The sequence below is a fragment of the Drosophila navojoa genome, chromosome 5 (genome assembly GCF_054131105.1).
Source record: "Drosophila navojoa isolate 15081-1374.11 chromosome 5, UAZ_NAV_1.0, whole genome shotgun sequence".
NCBI lineage: Eukaryota > Metazoa > Arthropoda > Insecta > Diptera > Drosophilidae > Drosophila > Drosophila navojoa.
In genome coordinates, this window is record NC_142893.1 from 14,702,729 (window position 1) to 14,722,854 (window position 20,126).

The 20,126-nt window shown below is 32.5% G+C and overlaps 8 protein-coding genes across 10 annotated transcripts in view; 5 read left to right on the plus strand and 3 right to left on the minus strand.

Moving 5' to 3' along the window:
- Gprk1 (G protein-coupled receptor kinase 1) overlaps positions 1-20,126 on the minus strand; it is a 48,741-nt gene that overhangs the window by 17,771 nt on the left and 10,844 nt on the right. The gene's annotated exons all lie outside the window — the stretch shown is intronic.
- Positions 90-1,216, plus strand: RpL39 (ribosomal protein L39). Of its 2 annotated transcripts, XR_016197009.1 has the most exons (4): positions 90-104; positions 246-386; positions 481-584; positions 1,095-1,216. XR_016197009.1 is itself a non-coding variant. In XM_018110554.3 (3 exons), exons 1-3 carry the CDS (start codon positions 384-386, stop codon positions 1,141-1,143), a joined length of 156 nt encoding a protein of 51 aa, XP_017966043.1. In that variant the 5' UTR covers positions 246-383; the 3' UTR covers positions 1,144-1,216. The 2 variants fall into 2 exon arrangements, 1 of the variants encoding a protein (XP_017966043.1); XM_018110554.3 differs by lacking the exon at positions 90-104.
- Rap2l (Ras-associated protein 2-like) lies at positions 2,102-5,325 on the plus strand. The gene is made up of 4 exons (XM_030388723.2): positions 2,102-2,530; positions 4,507-4,644; positions 4,738-4,855; positions 5,004-5,325. The coding sequence occupies exons 1-4, from the start codon at positions 2,396-2,398 to the stop codon at positions 5,159-5,161; spliced, it is 549 nt and encodes a 182-aa protein (XP_030244583.1). The 5' UTR covers positions 2,102-2,395; the 3' UTR covers positions 5,162-5,325.
- Positions 5,869-7,135, plus strand: LOC115564425 (uncharacterized). Its single transcript, XM_030388720.2, has one exon. It carries the CDS (start codon positions 6,027-6,029, stop codon positions 7,113-7,115), a length of 1,089 nt encoding a protein of 362 aa, XP_030244580.2. The 5' UTR covers positions 5,869-6,026; the 3' UTR covers positions 7,116-7,135.
- On the minus strand, positions 7,799-10,858 carry yki (Transcriptional coactivator yki). Of its 2 annotated transcripts, XM_089261409.1 has the most exons (5): positions 9,847-10,855; positions 9,087-9,178; positions 8,452-8,607; positions 8,052-8,104; positions 7,799-7,992 (listed from the first exon to the last, which is right to left on the minus strand). In XM_089261409.1, the coding sequence occupies exons 1-5, from the start codon at positions 10,566-10,568 to the stop codon at positions 7,888-7,890; spliced, it is 1,128 nt and encodes a 375-aa protein (XP_089117535.1). In that variant the 5' UTR covers positions 10,569-10,855; the 3' UTR covers positions 7,799-7,887. The 2 variants fall into 2 exon arrangements, with proteins under 2 accessions (XP_089117535.1, XP_089117536.1); XM_089261410.1 differs by lacking the exon at positions 8,452-8,607 and having other exon boundaries at positions 9,847-10,858.
- Chi (LIM domain-binding protein 2 Chi) lies at positions 12,482-14,771 on the minus strand. The gene is made up of 2 exons (XM_030388718.2): positions 14,623-14,771; positions 12,482-14,369 (listed from the first exon to the last, which is right to left on the minus strand). Exon 2 carries the CDS (start codon positions 14,331-14,333, stop codon positions 12,594-12,596), a length of 1,740 nt encoding a protein of 579 aa, XP_030244578.2. The 5' UTR covers positions 14,334-14,369; positions 14,623-14,771; the 3' UTR covers positions 12,482-12,593.
- On the plus strand, positions 15,389-16,975 carry PPP1R15 (Protein phosphatase 1 regulatory subunit 15). The gene is made up of 2 exons (XM_030388721.2): positions 15,389-16,508; positions 16,577-16,975. Exons 1-2 carry the CDS (start codon positions 15,894-15,896, stop codon positions 16,784-16,786), a joined length of 825 nt encoding a protein of 274 aa, XP_030244581.2. The 5' UTR covers positions 15,389-15,893; the 3' UTR covers positions 16,787-16,975.
- On the plus strand, positions 17,795-20,016 carry Ak2 (Adenylate kinase 2). The gene is made up of 4 exons (XM_030388722.2): positions 17,795-18,061; positions 19,174-19,410; positions 19,493-19,660; positions 19,731-20,016. The coding sequence occupies exons 1-4, from the start codon at positions 17,960-17,962 to the stop codon at positions 19,944-19,946; spliced, it is 723 nt and encodes a 240-aa protein (XP_030244582.2). The 5' UTR covers positions 17,795-17,959; the 3' UTR covers positions 19,947-20,016.

The window sequence follows — 20,126 nt, forward strand, 5'->3', positions numbered from 1 at the left end:
TTAATGGAACTATTTTTATTATTTCAACCAACACCTGTACATCATATTGATATGATACTAGACGTCTGAAAATAATTTAATACATGATTAATTTTTTACTTCAGGTAATATTTGATTCTCTAAAACGCTCCGCAATAATACAATGTTTCATCTATTGTTGTAAAGCCTGAAAAGAAGACCTTCAACTATTTGATTATGATAATTGTATTATTGTATGTTTATCATATTTTGTCGTTCCTCTAAAGGTGGTACTGTGAAAGGAAATCAAGCCTAATCGATATACATCGAATCTCTCAATTTCGCCCATCGATATATATTGCTTTGAATTGTCATCCCTAATCTAAACCTTCTTTCCGGTGTAGCCGTCTTCAACGGAGGTTAAAATGGTGCGTAAACAAAATCTTCAACAATAAGTGCCATCATATAATAACTTATTATAATTAAGTATTGTTCACTAATTATAAACTATTTCTTTAATAGGCCGCACATAAATCGTTCCGCATCAAGCAAAAGCTTGCTAAAAAACTGAAGCAGAACCGCTCTGTACCACAATGGGTTCGCTTGCGTACTGGAAATACTATTCGGTAAGTTTTGGCCGGCTGTGTACAAGTTCAAATCGATGTAGCCTTTCAATAAATTAGAAGTAGACATTAGAATAATAAATATTTGAGAAAATAAGATAATTGGCGCTACAATATAATCAGTTAATTCTAAATCAGCTGTGTGCAAGTTTCAAGCCTTCCTATTAAGCCCACCTCTGCCAAACAAACATACTTTTGAGTGCAAGGTCAGAATTTATCCACTGAAAACCCCACTCACCCTATCGCTATGAACACAAAATTGGTACCGGCATACAACGTGTTGACATACAAATATATAAGTATGCATATATTCGTTATAAAAAACAATAGTGACTAAAACAAATTCTTCTTAAATCAAGTTTTATTTAGAATATTTGTAGTTGTCAATAGTCATATAAACGCTACTTTCGTTGCTTGAGCACCAACAGCTCATTATTAATTCGGGTTTTGTTTATGTATACAAAAATATACTTTGCCTATCAATATTAACAAAATTTTTCTTTGTATTTTCAGGTACAATGCCAAGCGTCGTCACTGGAGGCGTACTAAGTTGAAGTTGTAAACTTATGCAAATGCCGTTTTTCGCAGTTTTGTAGTTTGTATCAAATAAATTAATTTTTGAAATACAAACTAAATTTAATATATATTTATTTCGGGATATGGATTTCGAAATTATCCTTTAAGAGTGCTGAATTTAAATAAAGTATGCTAAAATCGCATCATTTTAATAATAGGGGTGCATTTGAAAAGTACTGTCGAAAGCTTTGTCACAGGTAATGCTCCTAGTGCTTAAACTGAAGATGCGGTGCAATGGATACTGCAATTATTGGGGGCTAGTTTTGTGAATGCTATGGAAAGCATCAATGGTGGATGCAGAAACTATGTAATGATTGCATGTAAATAAACGATTTAAAATAAATGCCGAATAAAAATTGACACTAAACAGTATTTAATGTATGTAATACTCATTTCTCTGTGATTTACAGCTTATTGTGTACCTGAGAACTGCAGAACTGGAAAGCAAAAAAGGCTTGTGAAGTTGTATATAATATGTGTATATTCAAACGTAATTATGCTTAATAACTTTAGAATAATTTTTGTTAAATGATAACAAAAGTCTGGAAAAGACAAAAAATAAACATTTCAATTGCTAAATCATAGTCCTTTCATCGTTTCGATGTACAAATGCATCTATTTTCTTGCTTTCTTTTTGCATTATAATGCAACTCGGGAAATGGAAAACATTTTTTGTTATCGAACTTTGACGCCCATTAGTTCGATATTTACGATAAATAAATAGCATCCGGCATTACTATCAACGGCAAAATCACAGTCATAGAGTGGACGTTTTGCTAGTACAGCTTTATTATTTTACCATTAATTCCTTTCATAGTCCATTCATTCATGATTTATAAAAGCAATATAATAAAGAGTAAATTCAAATGTGTATCTTACAAAAAAGTAACTTTAGCAACAGAGTAACTGAATATTTGAAAAAGTACTAAGAAGTGACACGTCTCAAATTTATCAAATATTGCACATCTCTAGTCTGAGTATTGTTCGTTTTCTCCGAATGCCAATGGCCGAAGTTAATAATATTCACGAAAAATATGCTTTCAAGTCAAGAATATAATAAATGATAAAAAAAGATTGTTAATGCATGTAAAATTAAAACATTTAGTGTATGTTTGATCAACGCATTACATTTCGCACAATGTCGAACCACATGAATCATACATCTTTGTGAACGTTTTATAATATAATTTTAATTTTGGAACATAAATCGGTGTATATCATAAACAAGTGCATTAAACATGCGGGAATTTAAAGTGGTTGTGCTTGGTTCCGGTGGCGTTGGTAAATCGGCCCTAACTGTTCAATTTGTTTCGGGGTGTTTTATTGAAAAGTATGATCCCACCATCGAGGACTTTTATCGAAAGGAAATAGAGGTTTGTCATACATATGTATTTTTTGTCAGCACAATTTATATGCTCTTGTATGTACAAATGTCTATATAGGTACTTGTGCATGAGCATATGTAAAAATACACATCTATGCTATATGTATGTATGTATATATGCATATTGATATATATACATATATGTACATATCAATATTTATGTATATGTACACACAGACGTATGTATGTATGTGCATGCGTGCATATGTGTGTATGTATGTATAAATATATATGTACATGAGCAAATAAAAATACTTATAAATTGAATTAGTATGAACTGTTCTATGTATTATTGTAAAATTATTGGTCTTTACCATTAATTATAGTGTAATTCATTGTTCCGCTAAGTAAATTATGTATTTACCGTTTGTCTGTAGCTTCCATGGTTTTATGACTCATTAATAGTAAAGACATAAAGAACGATAAAATAATTTTTCTAAGTTCAACTGTATATAAACAGTCTGTAGAGTAAACGAGTTCAGTAATTTTAAAAGCCGTTCGCATAAACAATAGAATGGGTAGTTTTATTGTTTAAACGGATGTTTCATTAATTTGACAATGACTGTAATAGGAAGAAGGAAGCTATTGTACTTGTAGAGTAAACGCTTCTAAATTGATTTCAATAATTATAATTAATTGTAAATTCAAAATTAGATTATGCTTAAATCGTAGATTCTGTTCAACGAATTACTTAGATATATACACAAACTATATTTTTGTAAAACCAGTACTAGTTTAAAAAAGTATAATATTTATGGAAGAGGCGGAATGCGAATTGGCAGAGAATATTAAATATTGAATATATACTGTACATAAAATATTATTTGTATCTATAATATATTATGTGTTTATTAATTGACACATTTCAATGGTAGCTCTGCGCAGGGTATCTCCTAGTCGCAACACTTTCGACTGGGTGATTTTGTTTTTGTTGGTTTTAGTGAATTACATTTATGCATGTGATATCAACATATGTGTTTATTTATGTCTATACATCTAACCATTAGTTTGTCCTGACTCACTGATTACTTAATCACGTTTAAGTACTTTTTTCTTTTAAACAAACTTAAAATTGATGGAAAATGTTGATATGAAAGTCATTTAATTGAATCTGTTTGTTATAATGCTGTTTTGCCAGCCAACACAGTTGTCTAGAAAGCTCAATGGACTTTGGCTTTGTTCGGAGTTTATTAACCCTGAATCACCGAAGTTTAGAAGGACACGTTGCTATATATATATTTTTATATATGTAGCATTATTTTTAAGGTTTATCAACTGAGCTGAAATATGTAACAAATAGGCTTAAAATTTATTTTAATACCAGTTTATCATTTTTTTTTCGCTGTTATCTTATCCCACTATCTTAACATATTGAAGAGTATTATAGCTAAAGGCACCAAATTTAAAATGAGTACACAGATTATGCATATTTGTTTTGTTGGATAACGTCTAAAAGTGAGATGAAATTTAATGACGAACTTTGCATAATGTGACGGAAGTAAAAGCAAATGCGGGATTAAGGATTTACGTTCTTACGAGTGTGCGGGGGCTTTTATTTGTGTCAAGTAGTCTGGGACACAGAGTTCAGAGTATCAGCTAGTCGGATGCGCCAGAGAAGTTATATAATAATATTTCTGGATATATTTTTGTTCAGTTAGTTTGAGGTCATCTATTAGTTGATTATTTCTAATCAGCAATGACAAGGTTTGAATACATATAAAATAAGCCGCTTATCTGAATTTATTGAAAACACTCTCAGCTCTATTATCTGCAAACTCTGGATTCGTCATTTGCCTTGAGACGCATCCTATCAAAGTAACAGAAGTGATAGACCTCCCTCAATATTGATCAAATATTCTTTAGGCTATGAGTCTATTAACAAACATTTAGGCTTATTAATCAGAATTCATTGCTGATAAAACATAATATGAAAGACCAACACTAATTTTGTATTTTTATTTACAGGTTGACAATTCTCCGTGTGTTTTGGAAATATTGGATACAGCCGGAACTGAACAATTTGCTTCTATGAGAGATCTCTACATAAAAAACGGACATGGCTTTATTGTGATGTATTCGCTGACAAACCATCAAACATTTCAGGTAAGTGAAAATACGAAATTTTTAGACATATTCTTAGACAAGTATAAAACTTTCAATGTCAAAAAATCTAAAACTTGTTGTTTTCTTTAACAGGATATTTCAAGTATGAAAAATGTGATTACTCGAGTTAAAGGAAGCCAACCAGCACCGATATTACTTGTAGCAAATAAATTTGATTTGGATTGTCAAAGAGAAGTATCAACCGCTGAAGGTAAATATAATTTTAATATAAACTGGGAAAACTTAATTTTAGTACAAATGGCTGATTTGATAAGTCGTAGAACGAGCTGTTCAGAAATATAGAGTAGAATAGATGATAAATCGGTGTATGACTTGAACTAATAACGAATATTTTTCAGGTAATGCCCTGGCCCACCTCTGGGAATGTCCTTTTATCGAAGCATCAGCAAAGGATCGAATAAATGTCAATGAAGTGTTCGCAACTATTGTTCGAGAGATGAATTTAACGCAAGAGAAACGACAAAAAAAGAAATACTGTTGTTGTACGCTTTTATAGAAATTTGTAAATATGTAAGATTAATATAGTTAAAAATAAAATCACAAATATGTATGTAAAAAATATACTGACCAAGTAATAAGTTTAATGTCCGAGATATTTAAAAGGAACAACACCATGAAAAAATAAATAATAAAATCTGAGACAACGATGGTTGCCTTTAATTTGTCATTGTTTTTGTATTGGGATGTGATTGTTGTTTGATTGTTTTTCTTATATACCAACCTAACAGAGTAATTTAATTGGAAATATCAGATGTGCTTTTTTTTTTAACCATGAATTTAAGTTGGTTTATAATTAATAGTCACTAAACCACAACCTTAAAATTAGAATCATACAATGACTCATTTTATATCAATTCTAAATCCTGACAAATGACCTTTGTCCTTGCTGATGAATATTTACATTTTGCATATAATATTTTGAATACACTGTCGGAGTTTAACGTTAATAAATTTCTAAATTATAGACGAATTTCGTCAAATATTTTTCCTCCACTATTAAATTCCTATCGATGCTTTTAACAAAGAACAAGCATTAAATTAGTATTGTTATTTACTCAATCAAATTTAATTGATAAAAATTTTATTAAAAATAATAAAAAATATATATATTATATATATCGATTAGAGTGAGTCCACACAATTTTATTTCTTTGTAAACCTGTTCCATTCCAACGTCCCACAATCGACGCTATTCTATTCGATATTTTATTCTGCGCAATGCAATACTTATCTTTTTTACATAGTGACTCCAATTATAAGATATTTTGCTGTTTACATTTATATATATATTCAGTTCTTTATTTATGTCATACGTGAAGTTTTTTGTCAATTAGTAATCGTTGTCCAATTGATAAACAAAAATGGATTTTATTGACGATTTTATAGAAGAGTACAAGAGCAATCCGTGCTTGTGGAAAGCCGATTCAGTTGATTTTAGAAACCGAAACAAACGACAAGAAGCATATTTAAGATTAATTGCTGTAGCCACCAAACATGGAGAACTATATAATGTTGAAAGAACAAAACAGAAAATAAACAATCTTCGATGTGCATTTCGTCACCAGCTGCGAAAGTACAATGAAGTTAAAAAGAAAGGGGAAAAGTATGAGCCGTATTGCCCCAAGCGGAGATACTTCGAATCTCTTATGTTTCTGAAGGACGAGGAGATACCTGAGAAAAAAATCAAACGTGAAGACAACCTACCCTTACAGCAGCAAAATACAGATATAACTGTAGCACAGCCCGAGCCCCTCGAGGAATATTCGGATGCTGAGAGCTTGCCTAAACAAATGAAAAGCGATAATAAATTATCACCGAGCAACAGCAATAGCGCCAACGATTTCTGTGCCAATTTATTCGAGGAAACAGAAGTAGATCCAAATTTCAGCATCCAAACTGTCAACTCTTCCAACAATCAGACAACAATCAAGGAAGTGGAGGTTATATTGCCAGCCGACAACAGCAATATATCCGAGAGCAGAAAATCATTTAATAATTCCGTCAACACTAACAACAACACCAATAGCTCGCTGAACGATAAAATTAACTCCACAGTCCACATTATAGAATCCAATCGCGATAAACGCGCGCGATTCATCAAGAACAATCGGAAACGCACCTCGTCCGCATCCTCACAGGTCTCAAATGATAATCCGGAGACAACGCCGCCTGGGAAATGCAGGGCCGACATTTCCAACATCGATTTCGATCGTCTCTTGTCGTTAGCTCTTAAGAATGCCGATAATCAATTGGATGATAGTTTTACGAATTTTGGCAAAGTAATAGCCCACAAGTTGCGCTCCATGGAGCACACACAAGCGATCTACGCTGAGAAAATAATCGCCGATGTTCTCTATCAGGGCCAGATGAAAATGCTATCCGCAATAAGTATAACCCAATTTCTAGGTGTAGATAATGCAACTGTTTATGTTGAAAGTCCTCCAAAATAATTGTTCTCAAAATAACTAATGTTAAACACAAAATAAAATAATACACTGAAATTATAAATGTCTTACATTTGGCTTACGAAATACATCATTTTGATTAAATAGACTAGCGTTTTCTGGCCTTAAATATCTTCATAAGGTATATATACTTTGATGAAGACAATACATTAGGGGAATCGTGGAATAAGTATTTACTCCTGTCGACATTAGGGGAATTGTGGCATGGATGGGTATAAAAGGAATCCTTGCTGGGCCAGCTCCAAAGCATTGCAATTCTTTGTATTTAAATGGAAATTTCTCATTCACCCAATGGAAAAGCTCCTTGGATCCTAATGTGTTCTTCGGCTGTTATCTCAGCGATGCGTGTGTGAATGCGGCTTGTTTTACTCATTTAATACGCAGATCTCCAGTACATCTCTAAAACAAAGCAGGCAGCAAATTATACAGGCCAGGCTGAAACCAAATCGCATTTAGACCAATTCTTAGCAATTGTGTTTTCCATTAACGAACTGACGCTGCATGTGGCTGGACTTGGGTTAGCTGCTCTCCCGAAGAGAAATCACTTTGTCATGGATTGACAAAGGAACTGTAGACGCAACGCCTCAGTCTAAACTAAGCAACAATCAATTTCAATTTAATTTTCAGCCTAACAAAAACAATTGTATTAAAGTAATAAACACAATTAGTTTTAATATATGCAAAAATATTTATTTTATATTAATACAAAATATAAAACTTTTAAAATCTAATAAAATTATTTGCACAAAAACTTTTATTAATTTATTTTATACCATTCCAAATCATCTGGTTTATGGGAAGACGGTGTATTAATGATAGCTTGGGTATCATTGAAAATATTGCTGCAAATATTATCGCCGATCTGAAATGCAAATGTTTTAATTATTATTATTTAATTGAAATGTTATATTATGATATTACCTGAAGAGACGATACTAAATTATCAGGACAGTCTAGCACGTTAAGTCCAGATTCTAGAAAGAGATGAGAGATAAGCAAAGTAAGTAATTAAATAATATAGTTCATAGTTATATACATATTGCATATGCATTATGGAAATTTAACTTTAGTTAAGGTATTCTTTGAGCATGGAGAGGTCATCAGTTAAGAGGGCAAGTTAACTAACTAGAATATTTTTTAAGTATTATTTATTAAACTTAGCCCAGTTTGATTAAATCTACTTTGATGTTGATTCATTTATCTGTTTCAACCACACAGCTTTATCTGTCTGTCGTTTGTAAAAAATGCTCGAATGAATTTAATTCCAAATCAGTTTTCTTCTTGGATACTTGTTCTTTCTTTCAAAGCATTTAATACTTACGTATTCTAGGATCATTCCATGAAGTCGTTCGATCAATATGGTTTATAAAATAAATATCTCCAGACTCGGTAACTGCCTGTTCCCAACCATCGGGTAATGGACCAAGATGAGTAGCTATAGTCGATGAGCTAGTTGGCTTTGTCGTTTGTATAACATCTGCATTGAAAGGCATCAAGTTGGAGATATTTAAAAAATGATTGGTACGTTAATATGCGTATATGAATAAAAAGGCTTATTATTGACGTTCTCTTTTAATGTAATAATGGAAAAGTTATCAACCATCATTGATATTTATTCGTTTGCAGCAAACATTCATATTCATTTAATTTCTATTCACAATCATTCATTTTCATATACTCATTTTGTTCAGCTCATTTGAAACCAAGCTCTAAAAGAAACTATAAGTTATAAAACTTGTGTATGTCTTATTTCAAAATGTGACAAAAGCTTCACAAATATAAATATCTTAATAATTCTTATTCTCTGACTTCAATTTATGTACATACATATGTACTTAAAATTATTTTTCTAGAGAAAACACAATTAAGTACGTAATGTTTAGTTTAAAATATATATTTTATAATATTAAAAAAAAAAAACTAATTAATTATATATACATATATTTATGAACATACCATTTGGCTTTATCCGTTCAGCTAAAGCTCGTTGCTGCTGTTGGCGAATCTGAATTCGTGGATCCTCCCATTGCGTTGTTTTTGAGGTGTGGCTGCAAGTCGAATATAAAAACAAGGTTAGTAAAACTCAGGCTTTGTTCAAGCCAAATTAAATGCTCAATATATGTATGTTTAGACACGTACTACTCGCCAGAGACTACAATTTGTTGAGTTGCAAAAACTAAAACTTTGTATACCAAAGGGACTTAATCTTGGATTATATATATATTTTTTTTTCTTTAATTTTTTCTACAGAACAAAATATTTTAAAATCAGTTAATGATAATAATAACAAATAAATTAAAATTTAGTTTAAAAAAGCAAATGTTCATTAATTATTACAAATTCCTTCAGTTATATGTATCTATTATACATACATACATACATATATGATAAATTGAAAAAATTTTCTGTATTGCGACGCGATTTTGCTTGCCTTTACCTGTTGCATGCATTGGCCTGAAGCCATTTAGACAAGGGATATGTATGTATGTACATATATAAATATCGATGTATATAAAAGAACATAAAAATATAGAATATGTAAATCCTATCCACTAATCTGATTCAAGTCAATGCTAGTTTACTAACTAAATTTTTTTTTTTGTTTTATTTTGTATTTATTTTTTATTTATTTTGATGATGTTATGAGTCAGTTAAATACTTTAAGAATTAAGAAATATAGTTATATTGAAATAATTATTCAATTCCAAATACTTACTTTAAATAGTAAATTTGTCCATCGTTAGTTTTGGCCTGCTCCCAGCCAGGCGGTAAGGCACCTAATTGACTTTGTAATTGAATTGGGCTGATGACATCGTATGATCTTTGCTTTTTATGAATTGTTGTCTGTGTGGCAGCTAAGGCAGCGGCGTCCGGTCCTGGTACTGGTCCCATGCACGTATTGATGACATCTAAATCGATATTGTTGGCCGTACTAGCGCTGGCGAAGTCGACGCTAGCTTCGGGATATGCTGGCCCTTGGTTAGTGTTGGTGTTGTTGACGCTCGGCTCGTTGCGGGTGCGCACATTGTAGTTCTGCTGCAGGGACGCCGGACTACTGCGAGCACGAAAATGATGTACTGCCAGACGGCTGTGTGATGGCTGGTTCTGCTGTGTGAGAGATGGCTGTATTTCTGGCTGGGCAGTCTTGTTGATATTAGTTTGGGAGCCATCGTATGTGGAATCGGCACTGTTGGCACGCGAGTGGAGCGGTGCCGGAGGATTGAAAAATGAATTGGGTAGCTTTCGCATACGAAATGGTAATTGCAATGGAAGCTTCGCATCTCCTGGATTCAATACACTATCGAATAATGCTTGCAAATTATCATCAGAATCTTGATTTACTCGTACAACAAGATTCGTTGATATTTTCGTCGGTGATAGCATATCCTCATCGTCGATTTCCTTTTCGCTAATATTGCTTTTATTGCTTAAAGACATCGTTCCGAATATTTGTTTATGTACACAATACAGTTATAAAAAAAAAACCCCAGCCACACAATGTCATCAATTTCATTTGTAATTTGATTTCCAAACAAGCACTTAGATCACTTCATTATATTTTTGTATAGAAACGATTTATTTATTTTTTTGTATATGCAAACTTATGTCTATTAAATAGAGAAATTCCGTGTTACTATAAGACTTAAACAATATTTATACACACATATACTTGTATATTATACCATACACGACAGAACTGCCAACATAACACAGCAAATTATATAAAGGGTATCATTCAACAGTTTGTCTTTAGAGAAATATCGATATTTTTAGCCGATATTTGTGGCATCTTAAATTCAATTAAATTTCTCAGTATTTAAAATATTATTAGTTTCTTATATGTTATTATAATAATATAAAATAAACAGGATTAGTAGCTAGTCGTTTAATTATTTCTCCGGCTATTTATTTTTACTTTCGTCTTTTCATATTTTTGTAATCGCCTATGAGAAGCAACTGGTGGCATCTACATCTTGATTGCCGGTGGTGGAAACAGATTGTTTTTTATGATTTATAATTTTGCCTAAATATATAATAATACTTTGTTTTATGTTTTAAATTCTAAAACTTGTTTTGAATATATATTTATCAATCATAGTAATGCAAATACAGACGGACTTTTAGGAATGTAATAAATAGAAATAAATTCTCCTGATTGGGCTGATTTAAATTGAATCGCCATTTTGAAAATTTCCAATAAGACAAGCACATGTTCTGTCTATACTGTTTGAATATCCAATAATTACAATACTTTTATTACGGATATATTTATTTTATTTTATTTAAAATAAAATTAATTTTAATTTTTATATACATATTATCCTATTTTCTACTGCACCTAATTTATTCAGAGCAGCAAAGGTTTGGTACCTTTTATATAGTAATACATTTGGGTGCTTTAATTAATTATTGTAAATTAAATATTATTATAAATTTAAATATTGAACATGTGTCAATGCTAAAAATATATAGTTCTAATTAGGATTTACTTTGCACTGCACTAGGCTTTCCATTATTCTAACTTACTCATATCGATATTTTTCACGCTCTCCAGTATACACACGCATTAAATCTCTCTAGTTAGATACTAAGTGGAAGTATCGACACCTATCGAAATAGAATGAGACATCGTCATATAAATGAAAAGCTGCATACGATATCAAGAATAAATACATACAGACGCGTATGTACATACTACGTGCACGACTATGTATGTATGTATTTATATGCTTCCTCTGTCTATAGTAGTTTTTGAGCTATGGGAAATTCAACTTGTATTGAAACCTTTACCCTCTGACCCCTCCTTACCCAAAACAGACTTTTATTTGACTTGATTAATTAAGTCCTTTTAGCTTAGTTTTACTTGAATATTCTACTAACTTCAGCTTTGGTATTTCCTCATTCAAATACTACACACACATATACACGCACATGCGCATATAATTATAAGATGAATATGCTTTGAAGATCTTCAAGAATTCCCTATATGGGCATTCTTGAAACACTTATGATTTAGCTATTATCCTTATGATTTAGCTATTCATTTTTGGAATGTTATTAGAGTCTTTCTGATTTGACTTGTGTTATACCAACTTCTAATTTATTGATTCTGGATCTACTTATTTTTACATAATAGTCACAATTCTTATAATCTAATGAATAAATAAAATAACTAATATACCATTCGAGAGTTAAAATTTTAAGTTCTTGACTCGGTTTAAAAGTATTTTTAATGGAACTAAAATTTATCCAGGTAATTAGCCCTTTGAACTGTTTTGTTTAAAAAGAGTTTTAAGAAAATTATAAGCAAACATGAATTAAAGTTGTGAATCGAATAACTCTATATGAAATTTCCTAAAAGCTAGAAACTTTATTAAAAAGTATTTTTTACATGCAAGTATGAAAATACATTTCACCACATATCATAAAATTAAATTATAATTTCGGACTATTCATTTTATTCTATTGCGATACAATGGGGCTCTTTTTATCTATATCCGCTATATTTGCATTATTTTGAGGTCCAGAAGGGTTGCCAGGACTAGCTGGAATATTGCCTCCCCGCTCCATACTCCATGGATTTGAGCCAGATATTGGCGAATCGGCATGGCCAAAGCCAGTGTGATTATCGTGCTCGACGGCATTGGTGCCATCGTATTGGGTATTTTCCAAACGCGTGATGAGCCTTTCGTCCTCCTCTCCGAATTCGCCGCCCATTAATGTTGGCTCGCCAACAACCATCACATCTTGCGAGGACAGGGAAAAGCTGGGTCCCGATGGCGATCTCTTTTGATTCGCTACGGGTGGTGTGCTCGTGTTGTTGGCACCTCCCGAATTGGATCCTTTTCTTTTGCGACGCTTATTCGGCGGTCTTTGGGGGTCCTTTTTGCCGGGCGGCGCCACCATGCGCTGCCACTTTTGAAATAAAGTCGTCTTTAAGCAATCGCGCGGACTCAGAGCATACGCCTTGTGGCGCGACATAAGCTCCTGCATTGGCTCCAGTATAACACACAAGCGAAGGTAGTTTAAGGTTGAGTTTGTTATGCCAGCCCGAGTGATATTCTTGGTTATTTGATCCAACAGCATCGGGTCCGGCGGAAGCGAAGTGCCAATTACGGATCGTGGAATGAGTTCTCGATGTCCTTTGATGGTCATGTGCCATGATTTGATTCTCATGTAGTCATCGTACATAAATTCTAGTATAAGTCTTGCATCCGCACACACTTTTGTGAAAAATGGCTTGCCATGCTGTGTTATTATGGTACACTGATCGCAATCCAATGTTATGGATGTGTTGTGGAAAGATTCCTTAGCATGCTTCAGCTGGAAATACAGGTCAGAGACGCCGCCCTCAAAGATGCTTCGAAAAAAGCGTGGCACCAGTGTCCGGCCAATTGTATATCTTTTTGGTCCATCTTCCAAGCAAAATAATATTGTTAATCTGGCGTCATCCTCGAAGAATTCGGTTGTGAACGAATCCCACCAGCAGTTGTCGCTGTCTTCATTGCGCTGTTGCAGGCGTTTGTTCAGCTCAAACACCCGATGCTCTGTGTGACTGAAGTATGAGTTGTGCCTCCTAAAGCCTTGATCGATTCTATCCATTTGCTGAGGTCCGCCCATCATTGGATGGTTTCCACCATGGCCAAATGGTGATGCTGGTGGCATGGGATTGAATTGGCTTCCGACGCCAAAAACTGTCGGCGAGGAGAAATGACCAGCCTGTCCGCTGTTAAATGGAGTGCCTGAGCTTGCTGGTCGGCTAAATTGACCCAAGCCGGAAGACGGCGACCCAAATGGTCCGCCAACTGGTCCATTGAAGTTGCCAGCAGTTGAGGATTGTGAATAATTTCCCTGTATATTTTGCGATGCAACACCAACAGGACCTGGAGTCGATGAGCCTGACGGAGCTGGCGATGATGTATATTGAGGAGTATTCGATCCGGGTTGATTAGTATTTTGAAATACTAAAGACTGATTGCCAGCAGGTGAGGATTGACCAGCTTGTGGGTATGGATTGCCACTAGCCGAATATGGTAGCCCGCCTTGTGGAAATCCACTCTGATTGCTGGCGTCCAGATTTATAGATGAAGAATTCGATGAAGGCAGCATTGCTGAGCCTTCTGCTACCCCTTTCCAGTTTCCTTCGTCAATATTTGATTGAGAAGTCATCGTATTTCCAGTATTTAAACCTCTACGATTCATTCCTACTTCAGTAGTTTTAATAACATTCGCTTAGGTCTGAAAACAATAAATTTTCGTTCACATTAATCACAATCATTAGCTTGTATCATTTAATAACAAAAGTTTACTTTTCAATAGCATTTTGTAGTTTGTAAAAACAACTTTTTATTTGGAAACAATAAACTGTGTTGAAAAGATATTTCTCAATATTGTTTTCGAGAAACATTGTATTGATTACAGAAATAACTTTTTAGTTAAGAATCAATAACAACATTAAATGAACACTTTCAAGTAAACACTTGTGACTTACCTAAATAAAAAGAAATATATATTAAACTTTCAATTATGTATCTACTTTCCAAAGGGAATAATCGTTCAATTAGATAGAAATGTTATCGAGTTGATAAGCATATATCGGAATAAAAATGCGTATGTAAATTATGTCAGAGTAACGTCACATTTTCAGTCAGATAACGCACAACCATTCCAGCATTTGCAATATTTTTTCACTATATATATTTTTTTTCACTATATATATATATATATTTATATATATTTATAAAATGATATATATTTATAAAATGCTATATATTTATAAAACGCTATATATATATGATCAAATTTTATTAAAAATTTTGTTTATCAAATTATCATATATTCTATGTTAGTTATCCATGCACTCATATTGTATATTTCCGGTATACGCAACGCATTTAATTTGGTTCGATTATAAAAAATAAAACAAAATAAAATTAATTATACAGAATAATGATACAAAAAATATAATTAATCAACATTGCATTCAGTGCAGATTTATGTAGTCTTTGAAATATAAATATGTATCCTGCCTAAAGAGTTTACAGGTATATAAATCAATGGTTAAGTACACTTTTTTTTTTACATATTACGCAAAAAACTTATTTATATATGTAAGATTTCATTTACATAAGATTTCCAATTTTATATATATGTAATAAACCACCAATCAAGTACCCTGATAACTAGCATATGCCTAAAAAAAATAACACGGCCAGTGGAAAATAGTCAAATGCTATCGATATTTTTGAAATTAACTCTGAATTCTACAATCATAGAGACAATCAATCATATTCATTTTTACAAGTTGAATAGTATGGAACATATTTTATTAAAAACGTGTGATTTACATTCTCGTCATAAATTTTGGAGTTTATTGCCAATACTACAAAATATTACTACAAAGACTACGACAAGGAAATACACCCAATCAGATGGTCTAAATATTAACGTATAAATTCAGCATTCAATATTTCGCAATCGTTCCGAGCAATTTCATGGTTCTTATATACATACATATGTACATACGTACATACCTTCAATAGGACAAACACAAAATGTGTTAAAAATCAACTGATGGACATATTGAAGCGCTACATAAATAAGTAACTATTTACATGGATAATATAAAATTGAGATTGTGCTCAAAATTTCAAACTAAAATAATGAAGATGGATTTTTGTAAACAAATACGCTTGGATGTTGATGAATCAGAATCTGTGAATTTGAGATCAATAATCAAACATACAAATTGCAATTGATTTTATGCTGCATATATTGCAAATGATTATAGCCATGAGCTCCCCAATTCATAAACAATATTGCTTCGCATCGCCGCGACGTACGAAAACTACTTCAGAATCTGATAAGGGATTACTTAACAATTCTGAAGAAAGGAATGCGAATATATTGTTAGATGAGTTACCGCCACAACCACTCGCCGCAGCAATGTTTTCTTTCCAGTTGATGGCAGACGCTGTTAACAGAGCGCTGCAGCACTGCACAACATCACAACCCAAGAACTCTACTATGACGCAGATTGAATTTAATTCTAGTAGTGCCCCGTCATTTTGTTACTTTTTTATTGATATGCAACCGCAATCTGAGAATGATTATAATTTTTCGGACTACAACATGAATTCTTATCAAAACTACACAAATCTTTCGGATAAACAACAACCAAGTAGCTGTCACCAAACATCAGAGGCGAGTGATCCGAAGCTTCAACGACAAAGAAGTCTGTCCGAATGTAGTGATGACAGTTTTATTTGCTTCGAGGATGATAACAAAAGTATTGATTCGATTGCATTTGCCTGCACAGATTGTAATGGAACGGATAAAATGTCTGATATCGATAATAGTCAAGAACAGCGGAAGCGGGTATGTTTAAAATAATTAAATTAATTAAATTAACTTGGAAATAAAAATAAGAATTTTCATAATTTCAGGTACGCTTTGATTTAAAACCAAAGGTTCATGTTATGCACACTTGGGATTACGCTTATCGGGCGGCTCGGAAAGGTGGTTGGCAACAGATCGCTCTAGATCGTGAAAGATTTCAGCAGAGAATAAATCGCGTCGCCCCAATTCTAAATATTATTCTAACATCAAACCATCGGGATAAAATTTATAAAGATCGGTTTTTAGTTATAAAATAGTGATAGATTCGTTATAATAATAAATTCTTAATTCCTGTATATAATCTTCTGTTCATTATAAAGAAATCTATGTAGATAAGTCAAGATGGCCCTGCATGAATTTTAAAAATTGTAAATTACCTTCATTGTTGCAATTGTTAAAAAGAAAATATTTTGTTTTTATATTAAACTTGTGAAGATTAACTGGAATTATTTCTGCCTTACGAGATTTTTGTTGTACTTTTACATAAATAGATTGTTAAAGTATTATTTTTGTACACACTCCAAAGTCGTAGACTAATATTTGAAAATATAATTTAGAGGGGGTGGTGATTCAAGAATCTATAATTTTAAAATAAAAACATATATAAAAGGAATTTGGGTTTGCATAGCTTTTATTGCCTTCAACTTGTGGTCCGAATTGATATATTAATAAACTGCAATAGCAATAATCAAATAATACAATCTGTGCTCAGTGTCTTTATTCAGAAATAATGCAGTATCCAGTTCCCTTTAAACTCTACTAGAAGGCAACGATTCAAATAAAATCTATATGTAGAGACCTTTTACGAAGACAAGACAGTTGGATGACTCATTGCAAGTGTTTCTAGAATGAGCCGTGGACAAGCGCCAAGTATTGTACAATGTCTTCTTGTTATTTTGCTGTCGGTTTGCATGATCACTATAGTTTCTAGTCTTAAATCTATTTATCATTTATCTATAATCTCACTGCTTACATGGCAAATTAATATCTTCTAAAAATATATATTTTTATATATATTATTTCGCTCAATTATCTAAAGGAAATATAAAAATAACAAATTTGCTTAGTTTTGTAGCTAAAGTTCAAAGATGAAAAGTATATTAGAAATAAGAATTGTTAAAATATTAATTTTATAAATTATTTTTAATCAAAAATGACATTGCATGTAAAATAAAATAAAATGTGGCATGTGGAAACACAATATCAATGAAATTTATTAATTGTGCTTATCGATAATCGATTCTGTAAAACGTGTTAAGTTCATTTTTGTTCCACCCGTGGAGAATTTAATTGGTTCAGTTCTCAGTTCATTATCTGGTTCATTCTGGTCCTTACTTTTACCCTTGAACTTTGCCGCGGTTGTTATTAAGAAATAAAATCTTAATGAAAGAAGGTTGATTCGAAAACAATAAAAGTCTAATAATAACACAATGGCACCAAACGTATCGATACCTGTGGAGCGCTACGAGCCCAGTACTGCTGGTGTGAACGCTATTCTCTTGGGCCCACCAGGCTCTGGAAAAGGGACACAGGTGGGTTGTAGACACATACATATATGTATAATGTTATGTAATGTATGTACCCAGACATTGGCGCTCGAATACCAACTGTGCACACTACGTATGTGTTCACTAAATTAAATATATTTAACATATATATATATATATATGTGTGTGTATGCAACAGGTTGTATAGAAGAAAGCAGCTTCGACCTTATTAAGTTTACATATACATACATATGTAGTAATTTAGTGCATGTATGTGTAGTTGGCCGGCAGTTCTACACGTTTGTCAGGGAATACTTCGCAACAAATACAGATGTTTGTGTGTGTATATGTCGGTATGTAGGTTTCGGTGATAAGGCTACATTCTTATTTCTTTTTCGGGTCTATAGAGGGCACCTAATCTTTAAAATAGTATTTTATGTTCAACTTTCTATTTCATTATATTATCTTAAATTGAATTAATTAATTTATTTATGCTTTTTTGCTTTACCCTTTATTCAATATATCTAATCAGAATACATAAATTTATAATCATATTTATAATTTCATTAAGGGCGTTACAAATGAATAATATAACGGTCTTATCGAATTTCAACTGTTGCGAATCAAATTCATTATGTCGCAAATTATGTCCTATGCAAATATTTTTGACTAGGCGATTTAAAATAATATTTAATTTTTTGTATATAACAGATGATGTTAGCTGATGTGGATGGAAAAATGAATTTATTTAATGACTTCGTTATTGTAATCTCTCTTTTTCCAAATCCTTTTTATTTAAGAAAGCATAAGCATGACATCTATGGTATGGTCTCATATAGAAATACGATAGAACATTTGTGAGTTGTATTACCTTTCCTCTATATTTCTCAGAATTCATGATAGTTTTCCTTTTGAATGCTTTCAATTATATAAATAAATATTTTATTTGTAAGCTGTTTGCATTCCGGAAGCTTTGTTATCAAATTTGTACAAATTAATTTTAAAGTCTTATAATGCTCACTGACATGACTCAAAGAATCTTTGGCAGTTTGAGGCATAGAAAGCATATGCTTAACTTATTATAGAATGCATAATTTGTGAATTGGAATTGTTTGATTGGCATACAAAATCTAACATACTTAATTTTCTGCTTTCAGGCACCTTTGTTAAAAGAGAAGTTTTGTGTCTGTCATCTATCAACTGGCGACATGCTGCGCGCAGAAATCGCATCAGGCTCGAAACTTGGTGCCGAACTGAAAAAAGTTATGGATGAGGGAAAACTGGTATCAGATGATTTGGTAGTGGATATGATTGACTCCAACTTGGATAAGCCAGAATGTAAGAATGGTTTTCTTTTGGACGGATTCCCAAGGACTGTCGTGCAAGCTCAAAAGGTAAGATTCTTCTATCAAATAAAGTTGTCATATTTAATAATCATCATCATAATAATAATAAATTCTATCTATTCTTTTCTAGCTTGATTTGTTGCTGGACAAAAGAAAGACAAGCCTGGATGCCGTAATCGAGTTTGCTATAGATGACAATCTATTGGTAAGGAGAATAACTGGGCGATTGATTCATCAAGCAAGTGGAAGATCATATCATGAGGAATTTGCTCCTCCTAAAGTTCCGATGAAGGATGATGTAAGTTAATTTGAATTTTAATATTCGGCAAGTTAAACATTATTATGTTTTCTTTAATACTCCACAATAGATTACTGGAGAGCCGCTAATGAAGCGCAGCGACGATAATGCCGAAGCACTGAAAAAACGATTGGAGGCGTATCATAAGCAAACCAAGCCATTGGTTGACTACTACGGATTGAGGGGATTGCATTTCAAGGTCGATGCTGCCAAAAAAGCCAGTGATGTCTTTTCGACAATTGACTCGATATTCCAACGAAATATTTCCAAAAAAGTTCAATTATAACGGCTTTACATGACGAGAATAACCACTGTTTGTTGATTCATTCTGAAAATAAAACAATAGTTAAATTCAATAGACGCTTGTTAAGAAAGTATGTTATATTATTTGTGGCACTGTACAGCTCTTTGTATATTTTTACAAAAATAAATACAGGTTAAAAACATAACAGTATGGTTATATCAG

What these genes read in the sequence shown, in the direction of transcription:
- RpL39 (XM_018110554.3), top strand. An exon ending in CGTACTGGAAATACTATTCG is followed by an intron (nt 585 to 1,094) that starts GTAAGTTTTGGC and finishes TTGTATTTTCAG; the next exon opens with GTACAATGCCAAGCGTCGTC.
- Rap2l (XM_030388723.2), top strand. Translation starts at nt 2,396, where the DNA reads ATGCGGGAATTTAAAGTGGTTGTGCTTGGTTCCGGTGGCGTTGGTAAA. An exon ending in TTTATCGAAAGGAAATAGAG is followed by an intron (nt 2,531 to 4,506) that starts GTTTGTCATACA and finishes TTTTATTTACAG; the next exon opens with GTTGACAATTCTCCGTGTGT. An exon ending in CAAACCATCAAACATTTCAG is followed by an intron (nt 4,645 to 4,737) that starts GTAAGTGAAAAT and finishes TTTCTTTAACAG; the next exon opens with GATATTTCAAGTATGAAAAA.
- LOC115564425 (XM_030388720.2), top strand. Translation starts at nt 6,027, where the DNA reads ATGGATTTTATTGACGATTTTATAGAAGAGTACAAGAGCAATCCGTGC.
- yki (XM_089261409.1), bottom strand. Translation starts at nt 10,568, where the DNA reads ATGTCTTTAAGCAATAAAAGCAATATTAGCGAAAAGGAAATCGACGAT. An exon ending in TGAACGGATAAAGCCAAATG is followed by an intron (nt 8,608 to 9,086) that starts GTATGTTCATAA and finishes CTTTCAATGCAG; the next exon opens with ATGTTATACAAACGACAAAG. An exon ending in ATTTAGTATCGTCTCTTCAG is followed by an intron (nt 7,993 to 8,051) that starts GTAATATCATAA and finishes TTTGCATTTCAG; the next exon opens with ATCGGCGATAATATTTGCAG.
- Chi (XM_030388718.2), bottom strand. Translation starts at nt 14,333, where the DNA reads ATGAATCGTAGAGGTTTAAATACTGGAAATACGATGACTTCTCAATCA.
- PPP1R15 (XM_030388721.2), top strand. Translation starts at nt 15,894, where the DNA reads ATGCTGCATATATTGCAAATGATTATAGCCATGAGCTCCCCAATTCAT. An exon ending in GTCAAGAACAGCGGAAGCGG is followed by an intron (nt 16,509 to 16,576) that starts GTATGTTTAAAA and finishes TCATAATTTCAG; the next exon opens with GTACGCTTTGATTTAAAACC.
- Ak2 (XM_030388722.2), top strand. Translation starts at nt 17,960, where the DNA reads ATGGCACCAAACGTATCGATACCTGTGGAGCGCTACGAGCCCAGTACT. An exon ending in GCTCTGGAAAAGGGACACAG is followed by an intron (nt 18,062 to 19,173) that starts GTGGGTTGTAGA and finishes TTCTGCTTTCAG; the next exon opens with GCACCTTTGTTAAAAGAGAA. An exon ending in CTGTCGTGCAAGCTCAAAAG is followed by an intron (nt 19,411 to 19,492) that starts GTAAGATTCTTC and finishes ATTCTTTTCTAG; the next exon opens with CTTGATTTGTTGCTGGACAA.